The sequence below is a fragment of the Bufo gargarizans genome, chromosome 8 (assembly GCF_014858855.1).
Source record: "Bufo gargarizans isolate SCDJY-AF-19 chromosome 8, ASM1485885v1, whole genome shotgun sequence".
Taxonomy (NCBI): domain Eukaryota; kingdom Metazoa; phylum Chordata; class Amphibia; order Anura; family Bufonidae; genus Bufo; species Bufo gargarizans.
The window spans coordinates 28,289,936-28,308,969 of record NC_058087.1 but is presented as its reverse complement, the minus strand read 5'-3'; the positions used below and the strand labels follow the sequence as shown (position 1 = coordinate 28,308,969).

At 48.0% G+C, this 19,034-nt stretch overlaps 1 protein-coding gene across 1 annotated transcript; it reads left to right on the top strand.

The window, feature by feature from the left end:
- The first annotated feature begins 1,245 nt into the window (after positions 1-1,245).
- LOC122944908 (aspartyl aminopeptidase) lies at positions 1,246-14,251 on the top strand. Its single transcript, XM_044303637.1, has 15 exons — positions 1,246-1,314; positions 2,587-2,677; positions 4,468-4,556; positions 4,636-4,749; positions 4,830-4,955; positions 5,439-5,563; positions 5,646-5,742; positions 5,868-5,975; positions 7,391-7,468; positions 8,820-8,903; positions 9,300-9,460; positions 10,127-10,166; positions 10,252-10,353; positions 10,437-10,604; positions 14,058-14,251. The coding sequence occupies exons 1-15, from the start codon at positions 1,309-1,311 to the stop codon at positions 14,106-14,108; spliced, it is 1,440 nt and encodes a 479-aa protein (XP_044159572.1). The 5' UTR covers positions 1,246-1,308; the 3' UTR covers positions 14,109-14,251.
- Positions 14,252-19,034: the final 4,783 nt, after the last annotated feature.

The following is a 19,034-nucleotide window of genomic DNA, read 5'->3' as shown; positions in this document are numbered from 1 at the left end:
GAGCATGTCCATGACAAGGATAGGACAGTTCTGTAGATGGCCAGAGGTTCAGTTCCGCAAAGTGTAGAATGCACATGGCCGGTATCCGGGTTTTGCGGATCTGGCAATTTGCAGACTGCAAAAACAGCAACGGCCGCGTGTATGGGCCCCTACTAGGATTTTTTAAAGGGAAATATCTTTTAGGGCTCATGCACATGGCTGTAGTTTCAGTCCACATCCGATCCGCTTTTTTTGCAGATAGAATGCGGACCCATTCATCTCAAAAGGGCCGAAAAGATGCTGACAGCACACCTGAGTGCTGTCAGCATCCGTAAGTCGGTTCCGCAGCCCTGTTTTGTGGACAAGGATAGGACATTTTTATGCAGATCCATGAATTGCGGACTGCAAAATGTGACCGTGTGCATGAGCCCTCGCTCCGCATTGGCAGCACCTGGCACCAGGGGCAACAACCTGGGTCTTTCACCTGATTCCCCAGGGCTCTTGGCACCAAATTTAAAAAGGGTAGATTCACATGGGGTTTTTGGGGCAGATTTTCCTGCAGGTTTTTCAGCCAAAGCCAAAAGTGGATTCAAAAGGAATTGGAAATATAGGGATCCATTCACACGTCCGTAGTGCATTGCGGATCCGCAATACACCCGGCCGGCCCCCTCATAGAACTGCCTATTCTTGTCCGCAATTGCAGACAAGAATAGGACATGTTCTATTTTTTTCCGGAGCCCCGGACCGAAAAATTGGGGCCGCGCTCCGGAAATGTGGATGCAGACAGCACACTGTGTGCTGTCCGCATCCATTCTTGCCCCCATAGAGAATGAATGGGTCCGCACCCGTTACGCAGAATTGCAGAACGGGTGCGGACACATTCATGGACGTGTGAATGGACCCTAAAAGCAGAACTTCTGGCTTTGGCCAAAAAACCTGCAGGAAAATCTGCACCAAAACCTCTGCTAAAAAACTGAATCTGAACCCTGCATCTGTGCCCTACTGCCAGGGCCTTATGGAGCCCGGGTATCTTCAGAGCCTGCAAGCATAGCATCCTTTACTGTTTTATGTAAGGCCGCTATAATACATTTTGCATATGAGCTGCAGTGTTGTTACAGTGTAGCCAGCGCAGACGTGACACAGTCTGAGAAATGTGGTGCTACCCCTGTAGTTTTCCTTTCAGTTTCTGGCGTCCAGACTGCAGTATAACCTCCCATCCCCCAGAGGTCCCTCATACTGGGGTGTGCAGTGTGCAGCAGCTGCTCTTGAGTACAGAGATATAGGAAGTGAATGTAGTCCCAGGCAGAGAGAGCAGTGACAGCACACACCATGCAGGTCAGTACACACCGGGGCTGCGCTACAGATGTGCAGTGCATGGCTCAGTGCTGTGTATACAAACTGCAGTGCAACATTGTATCCAGTGACAAGCAGTTTGTTTACATTGTTGTGCATTGTTTACGCAAAGATAATATTACGTCTTGTCTGTAGTTGGGGTTTTCCCATCTCAGACCCTGGTAACTGGGGATGAGCGAATCGACTTCGGATGAAACTTTGTTTCAATACTGTACGGAGCGAGTTCGGGAAATGTTTTTTTACAGTATAAATCAATTGAGACTTCGCTAAGTAATAACTTCGGCTCATCGGAGCCAATACATTCTAATAGTGCTCTGTCTGTACAGTCTTGAAACAAAGTTTTATGCAAATCGACTTCGTATCGCTCAGATATGCCATCAATGTCAGATAGGTGCGGGTCCCATGTCTGGGACTCGTTTATATCTCCAGAACAGGCCCCCGAAGTAAAGGTGAGTGCACTGCACTGCCACCCTGCATTCACCGCTATGGTACTTCCGAAAATAGCCGTGCACGCTCGCTCAGCTACTTTCCTATAGCAGTGAATGGAGAGTGCACCATGCACTCCTTCTCTCTGGGGGGGGGCCAGATATGCAGATAGGTGCATTACCATCAATGTCTGCAATGGACCAACCCCTTTCCGTGATCTCATGCTTGCAGTTGTAGTTCTGCAACATCTAGGGGGCGCTGTAGTTTCTCTATTTTCTCACTTTGCCTTATTGATATTACAGTTACAAATGACTGCAGCTCATCCTGTTTGTTTGTTTTTTTGGGGGCGAAATAAGGGGGGGCGGAGGAGGCTGTTAATGTACAGTGCTTGCTTTAATGGGGGCGTCCTCATTCTGCAGACTTTTTCTTTAATTTTTGCCACTTTCCTATGTAAAATATACTAAACCTACCAGGTGTCCATGGGAGGCCACGGTCTCCTCCTGCGAAAAACTTTTTCTCATCATATGTTGGAGGGGGATGATCAGAAAAACATACTTTTCTTCCAGAAACAGCGCCACTCTAACCTGTAGGCTGAGTCTGGTATTGCACCTCAATCCAATTCAAGTCAATACAAGAGCAATTACGAGCGCAGCCCATTGATGAGAGTCAAGACGTGACCTACATACTGTACCTTAGCCGGCCATGCCCTGCTGGAGGATTAGGTGTACCAGCTGTCAGATCAAGGCCATAGGTCTAGAGAAGGCATTTCAGGGGTGGTTTATACCCTGACCATCAGGTATTTCATTATCCCTTTAATTCTCATTGCAGGTTGCCGCCATGAAGGGAACACGAGAAGCAGGTCAGGCAGCAGCCAGGGAGTTTCTGAAGTTTCTGAATCGTGGAGTTTCTCCATATCATGGTAAGAGAACCTGGGTCATTGTGCAATTCTTTAGAGGCGGCATATCTGATAGAACAGGCATCCTCAAACTGCGGCCCTCCAGCTGTTGCACACTACAACTCCCAGCATGCCCGAACAGCCTACAGGTTGTGGGAGTTGTAGTTTTACAACAGCTGGAGGGCCGCAGTTTGAGGATGCCTGTGATAGAAGGTGAGAGCCTTGATCAGGGTTCATACACAGAAAAGCTAGATTTTCCAAAGCAGAGATACAACAGATGCAGCACAATGTAAACTGACACAACAAAACCACCTTAAAAAGTTAAGTTAAAGTTTGTTGCCTCTGTACTACACATTTATTACCAATCCATGTTTAGTTAGACCTGCCTGATCTCAATACATGCCAAATGATATCATTCTTCCTGCAACCACCACTAGGGGGAGCTCACTGCAGTATTGAACTGGATGGGAACTGCATCAATCTGTAGGCAGTGAGCTCCCCCTAGTGGTGGCTGCTATAAAGTGTCACCATATTGCATGGTGAAAGCTGATTTCTGCATTCTTGCCTGCACCACCCACCTGCTCCGTGCGGCAGTGGTGGTCCAAAGTACCTGATCTTACCCTTTGCACCATGTTCCTTGGAGAACTGAGTGATAAGAGGAAAGTGCTGGCCTGTCTATTTCTTCGGTGGGTGAAGTACACGAGTCAGTATTATGCACTGATTTACCTGCGGTGCCATTTAGATCACTGGTGACCTCCACCCCTGAAATATACACAGCCCTTTCCCTCTTCTCATACCCTACAGGTGCAGGCTATCCTAGACGTGCAGATGTCTCACCGACGGTAAGGGTCTGTCACACGTGTACCCACTGTCAGACATTGCACCGGAAGGTACTTACCTAGACCTCCGCTCCAGTGCTGGGGATCGGAAGCATTTTTCACCGCCAGCTGTGTAGACGGCCGTTATGAATGTACAGAAACCGTAACTTTACCACTGCCCGGTCTTTTGGGCACGGCTTGGCACTTGCAGAGCGTATACTATGTCTTAGGGGTAGTCATATGTCATAAAGTAGTCAAATGTCATAAAGTAGGGACCCCCTTAATCCTGAGAATGAAGAGGATTCTGGTGTCCGGTTCCAATTCTTTGTACGGCCACCCAGAGTAATGCAGCCAGGCCCATTTACTCGGATAGCGCCGCACTGCAGTGCACAGAACCGCTGAAGGGGATATAGCTCTAGAGCGGCGCTGCATCCCCTTCATTCTCAGGATCAGGGGGGTCCCAAAAGGAAAGATCTTCAGTGACCATAAAGTGGTAGCATATCCCCCCCCCCCCCCCCAAAAAAAAATAAAAAATAATGTACTGTGTGAACCTGGCCTAAAGACATTTCCTTCATACCGCCACCAGATGGCGTTGTGGAGCTGGTACCTAAAATCAATGGCCCCACTATGGGTCATGGTTATAGCGGAACAGTGTGCCCAGACCCCGTACAGCGGCGCATGAGGTCCCCACTTTACCATTGAGATGGTGCATGTCACAAAACAGCGCCACATCTGTCTCCAGGTTGTGTATGGTATTGCATCTCCGTTGACTACAATAGAGCCGAGCTGCAATACCAAGGAGATGAGCTTGGGCATAACAAGAGCATTGGTGACGCCCTCATTGCACCAAAGGTCTCATTTTAGGAGCCTCGGATCAATGAAAGAACAGCAGTGTTTTAATCAGGTGAACCCCAGCGATGTGTCTGTGCATATAGTTTGGTACGGAGGTCGCTGGGGGCAGATTATTTTCCTAAGACGTCTTCTTGCTCCCCCTAGTGGTGGAGGAGTGCAAGAGCCGCCTCTTACAAGCAGGATTCCAGGAGCTGAAGGAAGCCGATCACTGGGATATCAAACCCAACCACAAGGTAAGCACACGCTGCCCCTTCTCACTATTAAGTAGCACGCTCGGGGCTGACCTACTTACCCATTCCTATCTCCGTGCAGTACTTTGTGACCCGCAATTACTCCACCTTGGTGGCGTTTGCAGTGGGCGGCCATTACCAGCAGGGAAATGGATTTACGATGGTTGGAGCCCATACAGACAGCCCGTGTCTCAGGGTAAGGCAGGGACCCTACACGATATTAGAATTACCAAGCGTCGCCCGTCCTCCTCTCTAATCTACGTCTTGCTACGGCAGGTGAAGCGCAGGTCTTGCCGCGGTCAGGCCGGATATCTGCAGGTCGGCGTCGAGTGCTATGGCGGTGGGATCTGGAGCACCTGGTTTGACCGAGATCTGACTGTCGCTGGTCGAGTGATCGTTAAGGTGATGATATTTTTGATACATAATTCTGATAATTAGTCCTCTACTGCATGACTTCATATATAGCTGCTGGAAACTGTCAGCAAGCTGCTGTTGACAGATCTGTCATTCTTGTGCGTCTATATTGCTTTGAAGGTGGGTATAATGGTTTTCTGCTATGGATCTTATTAAATTCTTTAACACATGGATGCCCAATCCTGTGCAAGCCGAGGTATTTTTATGTACACGGAGCCTGTAATGCAGACGGGGCCCCTATAGTTTAATCCTACGGAGCCACAGGAGCTCTGCGTATGGCCATATGGTCTTGATAAGCAAGCTGCCATCTACACCCAACTACAATACAATAAAACCAGAGTAAGATCCGGTAATAGAACCAAATCTGCCTGCTGATGGTTTCCATAACAAGTGCAAAACTGTAATAAAAACAATTGAAGATGTTGTTTTGGACATTTATCGATGTTATCTATGATTCTTGCACGGTCTCAGGAGGGGCACCGCCTGCAGCATCGCCTGGTCTACGTGGAGCGCCCCATCCTGCGCATCCCCCATCTGGCCATCCACCTGCAGAGGAACGTCAACGAGAGCTTTGGACCCAATACAGAGCAGCATCTGTGAGTGTGCGAGCGACGTGCAGACCCCGGAGTCCTGCGCGCTCCAGAGTCTTCCTTCTCACCCTCTCTCTTCTCCTGCCAGCGTTCCCATCCTTGCTTCTTCGGTTCAAGAAGGTTTGGAGAAGGAGACCATGGATTCGGGATCGTCCTGTCACTCCACCGCTGGAGGCCAAAACCAGGTGAGATGAAAGACATCATGGCCACCAGCCTGGACTCTTGCTCACGTTATGGTGCCGTCCACTGTCCTTCTGCCTCAGATTGATGGCCGTTTATGTAGTGCCTGTCTCTTTAAATCCCCCTCTAGACGGAGAGACATCATCCTCTTCTGCTCAGCTTGCTCTGTGACCGGCTGGGGGTCAAACCGGAGCAGATTTTGGAACTGGAGCTCTGCCTGACTGACACCCAACCTGCGGTATGTCCTATCACGCTTCGCCGTTGTGTCACTTACTACTGCCGGTAGTAAGTGACCATTACAGCGCTGCGCACCGGGACCCTGTGACTGGCACACAGTGCTGTTCGTATCGGCCTAGATGAGGGTCCTGTCTAAATGTCATTTTACATAGGGGTATGATTCACTTTCTGGATGTGTAATAGAGGGTGTGCAATCTAGTCTATGCGCCATGCTTGGTCTAGTGGAGCCCTCCCAGCCAATGGTTTACTGCCAGGATGTATAATAGAGGGTGGGCAATCTAGTCTATGTGCCATGCTTGGTCTAGTGGAGCCCTCCCAGCCAATGGTTTACTGCCAGGATGTATAATAGAGGGTGGGCAATCTAGTCTATGCACCATACTTGGTCTAGTGGAGCAATCCCAGCCAATGGTTTACTGCCAGGGTGTATAATAGAGGGTGGGCAATCTAGTCTATGCACCATACTTGGTCTAGTGGAGCAATCCCAGCCAATGGTTTACTGCCAGGGTGTATAATAGAGGGTGGGCAATCTAGTCTAAGTGCCATGCTTGGTCTAGTGGAGCAATCCCAGCCAATGGTTTACTGCCAGGATGTATAATAGAGGGTGGGCAATCTAGTCTATGCGCCATACTTGATCTAGTATAGCAAACCCAGCCAATGGTTTACTGCCAGGATGTGTAATGGAGGGTGGAAAATCTAGTCTATGCGCCATGCTTGGTCTAGTGGAGCACTCCCAGCCAATGGTTTACTGCCAGGATGTATAATAGAGGGTGGGCAATCTAGTCTATGTGCCATACTTGATCTAGTATAGCAATCCCAGCCAATGGTTCACTTCCAAGATGTGTAATAGAGGGTAGACAATCTAGTCTATGCACCATGCTTGATCCTAGTGGAGCATCCCCAGCCAATGGTTTACTGCCAGGATGTATAATAGAGGGTGGGCAATCTAGTCTATGTGCCATGCTTCATCTAGTGGAGCCCTCCCAGCCAATGGTTTACTGCCAGGATGTATAATAGAGGGTGGGCAATCTAGTCTATGTGCCATACTTGATCTAGTATAGCAATCCCAGCCAATGGTTCACTTCCAGTATGTGTAATAGAGGGTAGACAATCTAGTCTATGCACCATGCTTGACCTAGTGGAGCACCCACAGCCAATGGTTTACTGCCAGGGTGTATAATAGAGGGTATACAATCTAGTCTATGTGCCATGCTTGACCTAGTGGAGCATCCCCAGTGAATGTTTCACTTCCAGGATGTATAATAGAGGGTGGACAATCTAGTCTATGTGCCATGCTTGACCTAGCGGAGCACCCACAGCCAATCAGTTGCATTTCCGGACTCATATCTACACTTTGTTACATTGTATCACATGGGATTGTGTCAGTCGCTCCTGCTAACTTCCTCCCTCCTCTTTCAGACTTTAGGGGGCGCCTATGAGGAGTTCATCTTTGGGCCGCGCCTGGATAATCTGCACAGCTGCTATTGTGCCCTTCAGGTGGGTATGGTGCCAGCTTACACGGCTGCAGGGTGATCCTGGGTAAGAATGGGATTTCTGCCCTGTACATGGGTAATAAGGGGTTATTCCAGCAGATCCTTATACATGGCAGCTGCAGCAGTGGTGACGGGCGAGGCCTGGGTGTGCAGGGTACAGGATCCCGTCCTCATGCCCAGTGCCTCCGGTGTAAAGCGCCAATCGGCATGATCTATTGTAGTCAGATGGAGTTAGCTTGTGACATCATTGCTGACTGTTTCCATCATTGACACCTCAATTCTTATCAAACTGATAGGAATATGGCTTAAATAAGTGTCAGGAGATCAGAGAAGACATACACATGAGCTGTCAGCTGACAGGATTCAGAGAAAACAGACTGGTGTTTTAACTCCTGCATCTCAGACACAGCTGAACATTTTTAATAAAGACCAATTGATAAAATGAAATTTTAGCCCAAAATGAGTAAAATGCAATTATTATTTTTTTTTGTTTCCAAGGTGTCCATATCCTTTAACTGCTGAGCGATTATTTATTGTTCTGTTATCAGCTTTATGTATATTGGCCAAACTCGCCGACTTCACCCGGAGAGGACAATCGTCTGATCTAACGTTATATGGTGGCCTCCTGACTCTTCCTGATGACGGATGTCAGGGAAAGAAGGATTGGGCAGTTGGATTTCAACATGTCCGATCTGTCAGTGGCTTACTCCTCTCAGTCCTTTCAGAACAGACACACATGCATGCTCGGTTTGGGGTAAGCATGTATGGGGGGGGCAGGAGAGATGGCGTTCAGCCAGTGTGCATGGCCAGCCGTGCATCCATGGGTGAAGAGGTGACGCTGCTCCTTTAAGAAGTCTTCCTTCCTGAGGGACTGCGGGCTCCAGACCTTTACATGTCCGTATCGTTTACTCTCTGTGCAGGAGACGTGGCTGTTCATCCTTAAAGGGGTTCTCCGCTTTGGACAGTCTCTTTTTTTGTTATAAGGGTCCTATGAATATACTCTAATCTCGGGGATCCCCAGTGATCGGAAGCAGTCGGGGGGTGTTCAGCGTAGCTGCAGCGCCCCCGCAGGAGAGATGATGCATTTCCCTGTTATTATTGAAATCAATGGGCTGTCCATCAAACGCACGGAGGGGAGCTGCTCTGATAGATGAGGGTCCTGACGGGAGTAACTGCTTTCCTTCTCATACACTGCCTGTGAAAGCTGTGATGGTGGCCACATTTACTGTCACCCAGCTTTCCCAGGATCAGCTGTGAACAAGAATTAGCAATGTGATAATAGCAAAGCAATAAAATGTCATCTCCTCTGACTAATCTGCCGTCCATTGTCTCCCCCCCCCCCCCTTCCCCCGCAGGCTCTTCTCGGCTCCTGTGACCCCCCAACCTCTCTCGCCAATGACCCCAACGTCAGGATGATCACCCTGTATGACAATGAAGAGGTGAGGCATGCTGGGAGCGTGACGCCTGCGCTGTATGTAGGCGACTTTTATGGAGACGGCCTGACCTTTAATCACATGACGTACAATGCTGCATCCATAAAGGCCGGGTGACAACCGGCTTGGCTGATGTACAGTCCTCACTGAGGTTGTCACCCAGCTTTTCCGGGATCCTGAATGGAAAATCTGCCGCAAGAATTATCGGGAGAAGTTGCTCAGAGGTTTGGGAAAGCTGGGTGACCACCTCTGTGTCCAGGGGTTGGAAGAAGTGAAAGACCGCGCTAAATGCAGTTATTAGTCATGTGGGCGGGGCTGTGACAACCACCTCGCCATTTGGAGAATTCCGTACGCTGCCGCAGTATATACCGTATTCATCGCTTTCCATTCGTGTCTCGGCAGGTCGGATCGGAGAGCGCCCACGGCGCCGAGTCGCTTCTGACGGAGCTGATCCTGCGCCGTATCTCCTCCACTCCGCAGAACCTCACCGCCTTCGAGGAGTCCGTGCCCAAATCCTTCATGATCAGCGCCGACATGGCCCATGCCGTGCACCCCAACTACATGTAAGAGACCCCGATGTGAGCGGAGACTGCAAGGAAGAGGGGGGAAGGTGACAGATCCCTACTAAATCACAGTACAGGGCATGCTTGTTCTTGTAGTCCTCCACAGCTACGAGAAACTGCAGGGATCAAGCATGAAAAGAACATGATGAGTATACCGTAGAGAGAGTCCATGCTGCTGCTGTGGGGCCCCTGGAGAGATGGGGCCCATTTCAGTTTGGTCTCATTCCCATTTCCCACCACCTGCGCTGGGACGTGATCTCCACCAGTGCTGCGAAGAAGGAAGATGAAAATGGGGGGAGTGCTGGTGTCAGGCAGCTGCCAAAAAGGGCCTAATGATCTTTGTTTTGGAGCATCCCCATATGATGCCTTTCCTTGAAAATAAATCTCAATCATTGTATAATTAAAAAAAAAAATCTACGACTTTCTAAAAATATCTGCTTGCTGTCTGTGAACAGAAACATGGCGCTTTCGATCCAGAGGCTGGAAACCCATCTTGGGATGTTTTATTTTTTACAAACCTGCAACAATTCATGTGTCAGTTGGACATAATCAGGTCATTTAGCCTCTTTCACAGAAAGCAAGCAGAGATATATTGAAAGCAATGAGGAATTGATACACAAAGTATATTAGAAAGCTGCAAAACTTCTTGTTTTATTTCTTCTGCAGGGACAAACATGAGGAGAATCATCGGCCCCTCTTCCACAAGGTTAGTCCCTGCAGGCCCCTATGTGCAGCTTGATACATTGTATCGCTCTGTATAAATCCCTTTATTGTCTGTGTTTTGTAATCAGGGACCTGTTATCAAAGTGAATAGCAACCAGCGCTACTCCTCCACCGCTGTGACTGAAGCCGTCCTGCGGGAAATTGCTGGACGTGTTGGAGTCCCGCTGCAGGTGATCACCCCCATCATACTTCCTCCTAACGCCAACCATAATCCACGCCTTTATGTTCTGGTAACTGGAATTTACCTCTTTAGGAATTCATGGTGCGGAATGATGTGCCGTGTGGCACCACCATTGGCCCGATTCTGGCAAGCAAGCTGGGCATGAGGGTTCTGGATCTAGGATCCCCGCAGCTGGCCATGCACTCCGTCAGGGAGATGTGCTGCACCTCTGGCGTCCTGCAGACCTGCACTCTCTTCCAGGTAATATGTGTGTTGTGTCTGAGTCACCACTAGAGGGCAGTGTTAATGAGCATGTGTAAGGCTCCATTCACACGTCCGCAAAATGGGTCCGCATCCTTTCCGCAATTTTGCGGAAAGGGTGCGGACCCATTCATTCTCTATGGGGACGGAATGTGCTGTCCGCATCGACATTTGCGGATCCGCACTTCCGCATCCGCGCTTCCGTTTCCGCAAAAAAATAGAACATGTCCTATTCTTGTCCGCAATTGCGGACAAGAACAGGCATATTCTATTATGTCGGCAATGTGCGGTCCGCAAAATGCAGAACGCACATTGCCTCTTTCCGTGTTTTGCGGATCTGTGTCTCTGTGTATCCGCAAAACACATTGCGGACGTGTGAATGGAGCCTAATAGTGAGGCTGTCATAGAGGTATTAGGGGGCAGTAGGGAAATAAAGTTTAAAGGGGTATTCCGGTTGTTAGAAGTTATACCCCTATTTGGTGGGGATCCCCCACCGTTCACAAGAGCAAGGACTCCCGACCCCTTTGAGCCCCCTGGAAACGAACGGAGTGGCAGGTTGAGCTCCATTCATCTCTATGGGAGTTCCAGAGACAGCCGAGTACTTTTTCAAAACTCTCATAGAGATAAATGGAGTGGCAGTTCAGTTCACATGCCGGACCACCCTTGATTTCGGGGGACTCTGGGGGGTATAGGATCCCTGTTCTTGTGATCAGAGAATACCCCTTTAAATATGAACACAGCAGAAAGTGCTGAGCAGCTCCAGTATCAGGAGGAGGTAAGGGACACTGTGCATGGAGCTTCAAGTGCAGTAATTACAGCATAAAAATTAGGAGGTCGTCAAACCCAGGACATTGAAGAAAGCGAAAAAAAAATAAAAAATACTTTGCACTGAGTATAGTCCAACCATATATAATACCCACAGATGTAGCAGAGCTAAACCAGCTGCACTGACAACCACAAAGAACTAAAAGGCTTCCCGAATGTATGTAACTCAAGCTTATTCACTGTAAGCTGAAGAGTCCTGCAGTTCTCTAATACACTTTGTGTTTTAATTCCTCACCATTTTCAAGAGTTCTGCTTGCAGTCAATGAATGGGAACATTCTTCCTTGCATCAAGAGGCAGAAAACCAGTGCTAATCTAATACAAGACTTCAGACTGATCCAATGTATCAGCGCAGATAAACTGTAACAAACCATCAGGAGATGAATCTGTGCCGCTGATTGTCTAGACTGGACGCAATTGTAGCAAATCCTCAGCTGTGAGAAGTGTCAGGACTCTACAGGCTTAAAGCCTCAGGATGTAAAGAAAGTGCTCGCGTTTACTGACAGCAAGCAGATATCTTGAAAATGGGGTGGATGGAAGCACAACATATATTAGAAAGCCGCAGGACTTGTATACTATGGTCAAGTCTATTGTACAGGTCATGTTGGGAGTTGTAGTTAGTTCTGTTTTGAAAGAGTGCAATAGAATTGTACTATGGTCAGATCTATTGTCTGGCTCATGTTGGGGGTTGTAGTTCTGTATTGCTAGGGTGCAATAGAATTGTACTATGGTCACGTCTATTGACCAAGTCATGTTGGGGGTTGTAGTTCTGTATTAATCAGTGCATAGAATTGTACTATGGTCAGATCTATTGTCTGGGTCATGTTGGGGGTTGTAGTCCTGTAATAATAAACAGCACTATAGAGTAATGTACTATAGTGTCTATTGTCTGGGTCATGTTGGGGGTTGTAGTACTCTGTGTAGAGAGTATCATTGTTTAATTGTCATGCAGTCAGGTCACTGTTTTCAGTACAGAGTGTTGTGTTCTGTGTGTATTGTTTTTATAGAGAAGGATGTAGCAGAGCTGAATTTGTCATTTACCTAGGGTGTTTCCTTAGGACATCTTTGATGACAAACTCAGCTTTGCTATGCCTGTTTTAGTGCAGTTGGGGGTGGGTGTATATATATATATATATATATATATATAATCTGTGCTAGATTGTATCCCCCAGCCGCTGTGTCGCGGCGGGCGGTGTGACGGGGCTGGCGCTACGCTCTCTTCCGGAGATGTCATGGTGTTTGTGTACATTCACATCGCCGCGTGTTCCCGCAAATTTCCACATGCGTCCTTCTATTGGTTTATGTGAACGAGCTTCTAATTATGTGTGTGCCCCTCTCCCATTGGCTGCTGCCATGGCAACCGACACTGGCCTTGAAGTCAATGGGTAGTTGCTGTGGCAACAGCAGACATCAGTGGTTTAGTCGAGTGGTTGCTATGGCAACAGCAGTACCTCTCTAATGAGCAATAGCATGTATTAGCCTATGAGATGATATAATGGAAACCATGGCAACCAGAGCCCTCCCCCACCCCTCCCCCGCTCCTATTCTGCGCAGTCTCTTGGGTATTTGCTTCTCCGGTCTTCGGCTCTGTCGTCTTTTCCCAAATTTCTCTGTACGTGCCACTTCCAAGACGACGTCCCAAAAAGGCCTGAGATTTCTACAAAGCATGTTTCAGATGCTGAAGTACTACAAGTGCCAGCATGTCTAAGCCGAACGGAATAGGCACTGGTGGCCAGGGAGTAGTAGTTCTGGTGACCTGTCAACAATATGCACGACGGTGACCACCCTGGCCTCCACAAGACCATGGCCGTCCGGTGTGGACCTGCCCACCAGGCCTGTTGCTAGGCAACAGCCTCCCTGACCAGCTGCCTTGTTGAAAATGTAGGTGACCTAGCGTGTGGTAATCGCACCAGGGATATATCGTCGTAGACGCCTATAGGTCCCATATAATGTATGGGGGGCTTCCCAAATTTCTAGGAGAAAGGAGAGGAGTGGTCAAGTCAAATTGCAATGTCCTGGCACGAGATGAGGCATCCGGCGATGGCCATTGAAAACACACGCACGCTTGGGCCGGACTGAGCATTCATGTACCCAGGGGAGTGAGGAGGAGCGGCTGATTAAAGGTGTATGGTAACCTTAAAGGGGTTATCCAAACCCTATAATGACCACCCTAATACCCGGGCCCCTCATATGGATTATAATTACCCCGCTCCCCGGCATCTGCGTCACTTCTGATCCCGGCCGTACAGGACACGGATTCCGGGGAGCGGGGTAACTTATAATCCATATGAGGGGCCAAGGTATTAAGGGGGGGTCATCATCGGTGTTGGATAACCCCTTTAAAGGGGAAGTCCAATTTAGCCCCCCCCCACCTCAAACCTCTCCAAAGACTATTAACCCTTTCAGTGCTGCTTGAAAATCCCACTTGATTTTAGGCAGGTTTCCCCTTTAACCTAGGTGGAAGTTCAGGAAATTCACAGCCCCCCATGATCACACCTGCAGGGCGGAGGACCTCCAGATACAGTGGCTGATATCGGCCGCTCCTCATAGAACACGGCCGTACAGTTTGGGGGCCCCTTCTATTGTACATGTCTGATGCGTGACCTCTCCACCCTCCCCTCTTTTTGCAGGGGTTCTTTGAGCAGTACCCGGCTGTGAACAGCTGTCTCCTGGTGGACTGAAGAATCCCGTCAGCCACGTCGTGGACGGAGCACGTGTCCCCTGCCTGCCCGGACCCCCGTTGACCATGTGATGATGGGTGTGGTGTTTGTGCAAGAGGCAAGAGCCGCCCCTTATTTGTGGAAATAAACACCTTTTCTGTATATTTCGCCGCCGCGTGTTCTTTGTGCATTCACATCCCTCCTATGTGCAGCAAGTGATAGAGCGCTGCCAAGTGAGACCCCCAGGAATGAAATATCGGGGAAACGCGAGTCCTTCCAAATCCGTCCAGGATCCAGCGGGACAGTCCTGGATTTTGCGGCATCCCCCGCTATCAACGGTATCTGCAATTTCAGGTTTCAGATACTATTGAATATCACGGCAACTTCGGCAAGGGAGCCATCAGCATCCTGCGCCACCATTCATCCTGTGCCCTGTCGCCGGCGGCTTGACCCTGGCAGGCATCGTACAGTGACTTCATCATGCCTGATGTGCCAAGCCTGCACGAGATGGAGCAGGCCTGCACTGAGCGGTGGTCTGCCTCCTTCATCATAGGGACAGGCCAAGATGAGCATTTTGGGACTGCGAAGGGGCATCAGACTGTGTGGGGGGGCCGTAAGGGGACAACATACTGTGTGGGGGGAGGCGCTAGGTGGGCATCATACTGTGTGTAGAGGCACTAAGGGGACATCATACTGTGTGGGGGGAGGCGCTAGGTGGGCATCATACTGTGTGTAGAGGCACTAAGGGGGCATTACACTGTTTAGGGGCATCATACTGTGTGAAAGATACAACAAGGGGGCATTATACTGCACGAGGAGGCACTAAGGAGGCAGTACACTGTTTGGCTGCATCATTAAGGGCACTATTTCTGACTAAGCAGGTATCTGCAATTAAGTGGTGACCCCAAGGTTCAGTGCTGGGCCCTTTATTATTTAATTTATTTATTAATGATATTGAGGATTACTAGCACCATATCTAGTTTTGCAGATGACACTAAGCTGTGTAGTACTGTACAGTCTATGGAAGATGTCCACAAACTACAAGCTGACTGGGACGCAGTTCAGTTCTGGGCACCAGTCTATAGAAAGTATGCCCTGGAGATGGAAAAAGTACAGAGGCGAGCGACTAACCTGATAAGGGGCCTGGAGGGTCTGAGTTATGAGGAAAGATTAAAAGAATTTATTTAGTCTTGAGAAGAGACGTCTAAGGGGGGACATGATTAACCTGTACAAGTATATAAATGGGCCATACAAAAAATACGGCGAAAAGCTGTTCCATGTAAAATGCCCTCGAAAGACAAGGGGGCGCTGCCTCCGACTGGAGAAGAAAAAGTTCAGTCTCCGGAAGCGTCAAAACTTCTTTACTATGAAGAACTGTGAATCTGTGGAATAGACACCTCCGGACGTGGTCACCGCAGGAATAGGGGACAGTTTCAAAAAGGGTTTAGACGAATTCTTAAAAGTAAAAAACATTAATGCTTCTGAAAACGTGTAGAAATCTGAGCCTCACTTCCTTCTGGGATTCGCGTCCCTACCTATCCCCTGGTTGAACTTGATGGACGTATGTCTTTTTTCAATCGTATTAACTATGTAACAGGTATCTTTACTGTGTGGAGGGCACTAAGGGGCATCATACTATGTCTGAGGGGTCACTAAGGGTAAATTATACTGTGTTGGGGAGACAGTAGGTGGGCACCATACTATGTGGAAGATGCATTAAGGGGGCATTATGCTGCATGAAGAGGCACTAACGAGGCAGTACAATGTTTGAGGGCTTCACTAAGGGCACTTTTTCTGTGTGGATTACTAAGCAGGTATCTTAACTGTGTGGAAGAGGCATAGTTGTGTGGTACACCACTGTGTTTTATTATTGAGCTCCATGCATAAGCAGTATGCAGTGAGCTCTGAAGCTCCCCCTAGTGGTGATACATTATTTTTTTCTCTGTATCAGAAAAATACAAGACTAACTGATTATATATTATATATATATATATATATATATATATATATATATATATATATATATATAAACTTTTATAACAGAAGTGAGATGTCAATTTATTCATACATTTTGTGGAGGAATAACAGAGGACCCGCACAATGCAGAGCTTTAAGAATAGATGCTCCAGAATTGTTACTTTAATGCAGAAGTCAGGTATTTTAGGGTCGGCTTAGCTGCTGTGCCTCTTGTCTGAAACCCATCTCCAAATTCAGTAGTGGTCCTTTCTTTTCTCTGTGCTTTATGGCACATGCACACGACTATGTATTTTGCGGTCCTCAAAACACGAATCCGGAAAAAAAAATGGATGACATCCACATTACATCTGTATTGCATCCGTTTTTTTTGTGCATACATTGTTCTATTTTTTTGTGGAACGGACATACGGAAACAGAATGCACACTGAGTGATTTTTTGCGGACCTATTGAAATGAATGGTTCTGCGTATGGACCTGTAAAACAAAATGGAAATGGAAAAAAAAAATACGTTTGTGTGCATGAGCCCTTACACTGCAGCTCCACTTGTCCAGATTGGCTGCAGCGTATAAGCACCAGCTCTGCACAAAGTCATAGAGCTACAGTATAAGCTACAAGCAGCGCAACCAGAAAAATATGAAATAATGAGAAATATACGTAAAGTAAGATTTTCGTGGTTTTCAGTGAAGAGGGAGAAGAAAGTGAAGACTGAAGATAAATGACGATTGACTTTCTTTTTTATCTCCAATAATCGAAGCAGATAATCTCTGCGGAGTCGCAGGAAGCCGAGCGCAGCAATTCCAATAATGCCGCTCCAGAGATAGAGTAGTCATTGCTTCCAGGCTCCAAAATTAGATTTTCCTGAACGAAGATCCTGCTGGGTGCGGAGCGTCCCTGACTCATGGATCCATATCTAATGCTGGTCTATGGGGGGGGTGCAGACTCCCACTCAATGTGTGTCAGGCTGGATTCAATGTGATATCTTCCGCTGTGGATTTTATATATGATTTACAGATGTAGCAGAGCTGATTTTGTTCTATGGCACAACTGGGGGTAATATCTTATAGAATAAAGTCATACGATTCAGCTATTGCACTAGTGAAGGTTCCCTAGAAACGGACTCTCGGGAGACTGGCGGTCATGTGCGAGTCGCAAAGAATCCAAAATAGTTGAATTTTTTAGACCGTTCCCTGCCACGTGAAACCGAGGACGCATTGCAGTGGTCTTGAGATTTTACTACAATAAATGAGTCGCCAAGCAGTCAAGGTCTTCTGGTCTAGAAGAGCTAGTGGGCCATGGCCTTAAAGAGGACCTCTCCCCTCTCCTGAGTAATTACTTGCATTCCCCATGTAACAACAATTCGAAAGTATCTATTCTTATGACTCTATATTGTGCCATCCCTCTATTATTCCTGCTAGAATAATAATTACCAGCAGTGGCGTAACTAGAAATGACTGGGCCCCACACCAAATTTATATACAGTGTCTCTGTATATAATGTCATTGTATAATACTGATGAGGGGGCACTGACAATAAAATCTTTTAGTCCTCCTCCTGGATGGGCCCCAAAGCAGCCGCTTCCCCCTATAGCTTTGCCCCTGATTACCAGCAGTTTGCCATAAAGGTCCAGCTGGGAGTTACCGGTTGGAGGGCGTGTCCTTGCACAGTCTGTCACTGTCCAATCAGCGCTGCTGGTGTCAGACTGTGCAGGGACACACCCTCAACTGGTACCTCCCAGCTGGACCTTCACTGTAAACTGCTAGTAATTCATTCATAACTTCTAGTTGGAATAATAGAGGAATGACACAACACAGAGTCACAAGAAAAGATGCTCCAGAATTATTACACGGGGAAGGTAGGTAGCTATTAAAACATGTCAGGAAGGGGGACGGGAGCTCTTTAAACAGCATCAGTCCATCTCCAGCGTAGTGGGACCCTCAATGCTTCAAGGACAGGAGGACAATTGGTCGTTGCTTACACTTCACGGGGCACCAATGGTGTGACAAATTCAGCTCTACTACATCCAGAGATGTCATTTGAAGTGTTAGGGTCTAGAAGATCCAAAACCTTTACCAGAGTCCCCTGATATCCGGCGCCACTTATAGTTCTGGTGGTAGGGAGAACCCAACAGCCAGCGCCCGCTATAGCTACGCCCGGCTGTATCTGTATGTATATCGGGGATCGGCAGCCAGGCAAACGTCCATGATCATCTGTTTGATGCTGCTGTTATTTCCTGTACACCACCATGGATTACATGTCACCCTGTTGATGAGATTACACCCAGAGCTAGGGCTGTCATACCCGCAGAAAGCCCCTGCACCCACATTAATCACCCGGCTGGTGCCCATCCCCCAAGCTAAACAGTGATTACAATAAAATATACATAGAAGATCCAGAAAAACGGATGAAAGTCATTAATAAAATCGTCATCGGCGGCGAGCTCAGCTGCGGAGCGCCCCAAGGCGAGGATCCTGCGGAATTCGATGTGATGGAGGGGATGTCTAGTAAAGGAAATATTTTGGGAAGATTTCGGAAAACGAATGCAAACTGGTCGCTGCTTTTATTTTCTATAGGGCCTGAGCAGGCGCCAGGAACCACCGGATTTGGGTCGGACAGTCATTTACTTGAATCATTCTGCTTGGTTGCCATTGGGAAACAGTCATCAGTCTTGTCATCAGACACATCCCTAACAGCTTAAAGCCTCATTCACACGACAGTGTTTCACGTACGTGTTCTCCATTCATTTGAATGTGTGTATTCACACATCAGTGTTTTAGCACGGTCCGTGGGTCTGTGTTTTCAGCACGGATGCATGTCCTATCTTGGTCCGTGTTCCCGGATCCCTCACGCCCATTATAGTCTATGGGTCTGTGAAAAACACGGATGCCATCCATGTTGCATCCGTATTTCACGGATCATTAAGAAGAGATGCTTTGAAAATTATTTCTTCAGCTGTTCAGTGTCAGTGAAAC

What these genes read in the sequence shown, in the direction of transcription:
- LOC122944908 (XM_044303637.1), top strand. An exon ending in CAGACAGCCCGTGTCTCAGG is followed by an intron (nt 4,750 to 4,829) that starts GTAAGGCAGGGA and finishes TTGCTACGGCAG; the next exon opens with GTGAAGCGCAGGTCTTGCCG. An exon ending in GCCGTGCACCCCAACTACAT is followed by an intron (nt 9,461 to 10,126) that starts GTAAGAGACCCC and finishes TTTCTTCTGCAG; the next exon opens with GGACAAACATGAGGAGAATC.